This window comes from Atta cephalotes (genome assembly GCF_000143395.1).
Source record: "Atta cephalotes unplaced genomic scaffold scaffold00001, whole genome shotgun sequence".
In the NCBI taxonomy this organism is placed as follows: domain Eukaryota; kingdom Metazoa; phylum Arthropoda; class Insecta; order Hymenoptera; family Formicidae; genus Atta; species Atta cephalotes.
This window is the reverse complement of record NW_012130065.1, coordinates 14,222,245-14,223,411: the sequence shown is the minus strand read 5'-3', so window position 1 is coordinate 14,223,411 and position 1,167 is coordinate 14,222,245. Positions and strand designations below refer to the sequence as shown.

The window sequence follows — 1,167 nt, the reverse complement described above, 5'->3', positions numbered from 1 at the left end:
TATATATATATATATATATATATATATATATATATATGTGTGCATGTGTATATACATATATATAATTGACTTAGAGATGAAACAATAAAATAAATAATTATATACTTTAAGTATATATTTACAGAATAGGCTAAAATAAATTTATCTTTAATATTCTTCTTTTAAGTAAAGTAAATGAGAAATAATAATCATGCATATTTTATAACAATGCATGCACAAAAATATATTAAAAATCACTATCCTGCTTTTATTTTAATATTAATAACCTCATAAAGTCTTTTAATTTTCTTGTCCAGAGGATGCTAACTCTTGAACCTTGGTTATACGCTTAGCACCTCTATTCGGTGGACCCTTGGGTTTAGCGAATTTTGGCTGATGTAAACTGATTTTTGGATGTAATTCCTCTTGAAAAAACTCTTCGGTAAGTTCCTGTCCAGCAGCTATTTCAAGCTGTGCAATTAAATTGTAAAGAAAAATTATAATATATATGTAATGTACATCTAATAGAAAAATTTAGGAAATGAATAATATATACATATCAACAGAAGTAGGAATGTAGTTATATATAAAAAATTTATTATTATAAAAATAGAGAAAATCAAGAAAAAGATAAATTATATAAACATATGGCTGTAGATCATATAGCAGGCCTATTCTGCAAGTTGTAACAAAACATGCCTTTGAATCTTAAAAATAACTACATACCCATTTTAAGAAGTGTCGAAGTCATCCTTAGCAAGAGCAGTATACATACCTAAGTGGTCCTTACTAATTATATATGTACCTAGTATAAATATATATATAATACTGAATATAATATAAAAAGAGAAACACCAAATTGTAAGTTTAAGTTGCATAATGCTTTATTATTTCCAGTAATATTCAATATTGGCAAGATATATATACAATTTCCTTGATTTTAATACGTTATATAGATATAACTGAAAAGTCCAAAGCTAAGATAAAATCGAAGAATTACAGAATAGGCCTGATATGACACTTAACTAAAGTATATTATTAGGCAATATTGTGGGTCATGATTTAAAAAAATAGAATATGTATGTTTAATTAGCCTGCAGTACAAAAATTAATTTAAATATATTTATGCAAATATGAGCCAAAAACTGTACTCTTTCCTCTTCTGCTTTAGACTCTCTCTCTCTCTCT

General features: G+C 25.5%; 1 protein-coding gene across 1 annotated transcript in view; it reads right to left on the bottom strand.

The window, feature by feature from the left end:
- Window positions 1-279: 279 nt before the first annotated feature.
- LOC105627716 (twinfilin) overlaps window positions 280-1,167 on the bottom strand; it is a 4,702-nt gene continuing 3,814 nt past the window's right edge. The window contains exon 5 of the mRNA XM_012208998.1: window positions 280-450. Coding sequence (XP_012064388.1) covers window positions 280-450 — 171 coding nt within the window. The remainder of the gene's footprint in view (window positions 451-1,167) is intronic.